This window comes from Fulmarus glacialis, unplaced genomic scaffold, assembly GCF_000690835.1.
Source record: "Fulmarus glacialis isolate BGI_N327 unplaced genomic scaffold, ASM69083v1 scaffold29754, whole genome shotgun sequence".
Taxonomy (NCBI): domain Eukaryota; kingdom Metazoa; phylum Chordata; class Aves; order Procellariiformes; family Procellariidae; genus Fulmarus; species Fulmarus glacialis.
This window is the reverse complement of record NW_009210358.1, coordinates 1,928-4,958: the sequence shown is the minus strand read 5'-3', so window position 1 is coordinate 4,958 and position 3,031 is coordinate 1,928. Positions and strand designations below refer to the sequence as shown.

Here is a 3,031-nt window from a genome sequence, read left to right as displayed (position 1 = left end):
CTGTCCTGCCACTCCTCCTCTCTCTGTCTAACCTCTCCCCAACTTTGATCTCATGCCGTGGGGTTTGGACCCTCTCCTCCGTCAGGGCTGAGGCTCCCCAAATGTCTCCCTGGGCAAAGAAAAGAGGAGGAGGTGTAAGGCCACCGGAGCCCCTCCCAGTTGTTCCCAAGGGGCTTCCCCACTCCACAGCTCCATCCATAGTGGCTGCAATTCATATGTCTGCTGCATCTTTCCTCCCCACCGCAGTGCCCACGTCCTGCTCTCAGCCTCTCCCCGTCCGCCTGCGCTCCTCAGGTTACTGTTTGACAGAGAAAGGCTTGACCCTGCCCTGTTTCCTGGCAGCTCGGATTTTTCCAGCTCACGAGGCAGGAGAGGTGGCTTGTGGTGCTTTGTTTAACGGGCTGGAGCAGTCGTGGTCACAGCCCGTGAGGGTTACCCACCCTGCGGGAGCGTAAAGGATGTGACAGTGGGTTCGTAGGGTTCTGTAATACACAAGGATGTAGAGGCTTTGTTTCTGTGAATTTCTTTGTTACAAGTTACTATTACTAAGGTAAATACACTTATGATTAGTAAAGCAAGTGTGTATATATAATTTTTTTTTTTTTTTTAGTATTAGTAGCAAGTATATATATATTTCATTCAAAGTATTATGGTAAAGGTCATTAAGCTGCTCCCAGGAGGGAGGTCAATCAAGTCTCTCTTTGGAGATGATCCACGTCAGGGAGCCTGCAGTCAGCCAGGCGTCCCCAGCGGGTCCGAAGGATCGCGCAGAGAAGTTCATGAGGGGGAGCTCTCGGAGGGAGAGAGGCTTGTTTTGGGGAGGTAGCCAGTTACTTTTATGTGGATCCGTAAGTGGGCAGAGGACACCAGCTCCTGGAACAGCTCCTGACTTCTGCTTGCTTAGGAGGCCCCTTTGTAGGTTAAGACGGTTTCTTTGCCCTGCAGTTTCTTTGTTTTGGGCTTATTGAGGATGCCGTGGGCTCTCAGCTGCGCTTGTCAAGGGGGCTGCAGCATCCCACCTGCGCCTGTCAAGGATGCACCAGTTTCCCAGGCTGGCAGACATCTTCTCCATCTCTATTTTATCAGACATCTCATCAGTACTTTTCCCCACTATAACCAGGTCGCTTTTATGGCTGCTGCTCCGACAAGGGATCAGTGTTATTCTCGTGGTCCCTGCAGGACGAGGCTGCCCTGGGTCTGGCAGTGACCCCGCAGGAGCCCCACGAGCTGTGCCACCTACACGTACCGGTGGGGCTGGGTGTTGGGAACTCTTTGCTTGTTCCCTGTTACCAGCACCCATGTCAAAGCAGGGCACTGGCTCTGCTCAGGTCCTTGGTGCTTGGCTGGGGGACGACCACCACCCCGTGTGCCAGCTTTCTGCCCAGGCGCTCGCTGCTCACTCCCCTGCTCCAGCGTTGTCTGGAAACGTGGCTGGAGGGAGGGACCTCTGTGGGCACGGCGGGTGCTGTGAGTGCACCGGTGCCTGCCAGCAGGCAGCTGCTCAGCAGAGCTCTGCTCCCCAGCCTGAGAGACGCCGCGACACCCAGGGCTTTCGCTGCACCACCCGGAGAGCGAGGGGCTGTGCTCGCTGCTGCCCGCTGCCTGGCTGCTGAGCTGTACGTGCCGAGAAGCCCCAGGTGAGGGATGCCCTAGAATCGAGTTGGACACGTGCCATCCTTGGGCTGTGCCCCACAGGGGACAGCCATGGCTAGCTCAGCCCTTGGAGCCATCCTCGCTGTGCTGGCCTCGCTCATCATCACTGCCAACGCGCTGGTGGCCATCGTTCTCCTTCGCCTCATCCAGAAGAGCGGCTCCAAGGGGCTCTATTTTGTCCTTAATCTCGCCGTTGCGGATGCCATGGTTGGCTTCACGGTCATGGGTCTGGTCATGGATGAGTTTTCCCAGCCCTTTTATCCTCCCCACATCTTCTGTGTCCTGAGAATGGCTTTCGTGACCTCCTCTTCTGCTGCCTCTATCCTATCCCTGATTCTGGTTGCGTGCGACAGGCACCTGGCAATCAGGAAGCCTTTCCACTATTTCCAGCTGGTGACAGGCCTGCGGGTCGGGGTGCGCTTGGTGGGGCTCTGGCTGGTTGCTGCCATCGTTGGCTTCCTCCCAGTCCTCACCCCACACTTTCAGAATATCTCCACCCACGAGAAGTGCTCCTTCTTCAGAACCTTCCACCCCACCTACATGCTCACCGTCTTCTGCGTTGGCTTCTTCCCAGCGCTCTTTCTCTTCATTTATCTCTACTGTGACATGCTGAAAATTGCCTCTGTGCACGTGCAGCATATCCGGGAAGTGGAGCACGCAGGACTGGCGGGGGGCTGCCCCCCATTCCGCACCACCAGCGACATGAAGGCCATGCGCACCGTTGCTGTGCTCGTCGGGTGCTTCACGCTGTCTTGGTTGCCGTTCTTCATCGCCAGCGTCGTGCAAACTGTCTGTTCCAAGTGCTTCCCCTACAAAGTCATTGAGAACTACCTCTGGCTGCTGGGACTGTGCAACTCCCTCCTGAACCCCCTGCTCTACTCCTACTGGCAGAAGGACATACGGCTGCAGCTCTCCCAGCTGGCTGCAGACGTGAAGAGGAGAGTCCTCTTTCACCTGGGGAATGGCTGCCATTTCCCTGGCAGAGGCACCAAGTCTCTCCCCACTGTGTCCTGCCTGCAGCTCCAGGACTGACATGGTAAGTCGCTGGCTTTCCAGGTCATCTCCTGCACCGTGACCATGAACTCAGGGCCTGCCAGCTGGGCAGGAGATCACAGATGGAGTGGGACCAATCTGGATGCTAATTCCCAGACATCAGCATGGCCACATTCCAGCCTGCCCACAGCCCCACAGAGCCACAGCACGGCCTGTTTTGCACCAGCCCCAGGCACCCCAAATTGCAGGTACGTGGCATGCATCAGATCTTGCCTGGAGAGCCTCAGCAGGAGCAGCCTTGTGTCTCCTGGGACCAAGCCTTCAGCACTCACTCCGCAGCCTAAGATCCTTCACCCATCGCTGCCCAGCTTCCCCTGCCCAGACC

At 56.9% G+C, this 3,031-nt stretch overlaps 1 protein-coding gene across 1 annotated transcript; it reads left to right on the top strand.

Moving 5' to 3' along the window:
- The first annotated feature begins 1,704 nt into the window (after nt 1–1,704).
- Nucleotides 1,705–2,685, top strand: GPR119 (G protein-coupled receptor 119). The gene has a single exon (XM_009577150.1). The coding sequence runs from the start codon at nt 1,705–1,707 to the stop codon at nt 2,683–2,685; it is 981 nt and encodes a 326-aa protein (XP_009575445.1).
- The last annotated feature ends 346 nt before the right edge of the window (nt 2,686–3,031 follow it).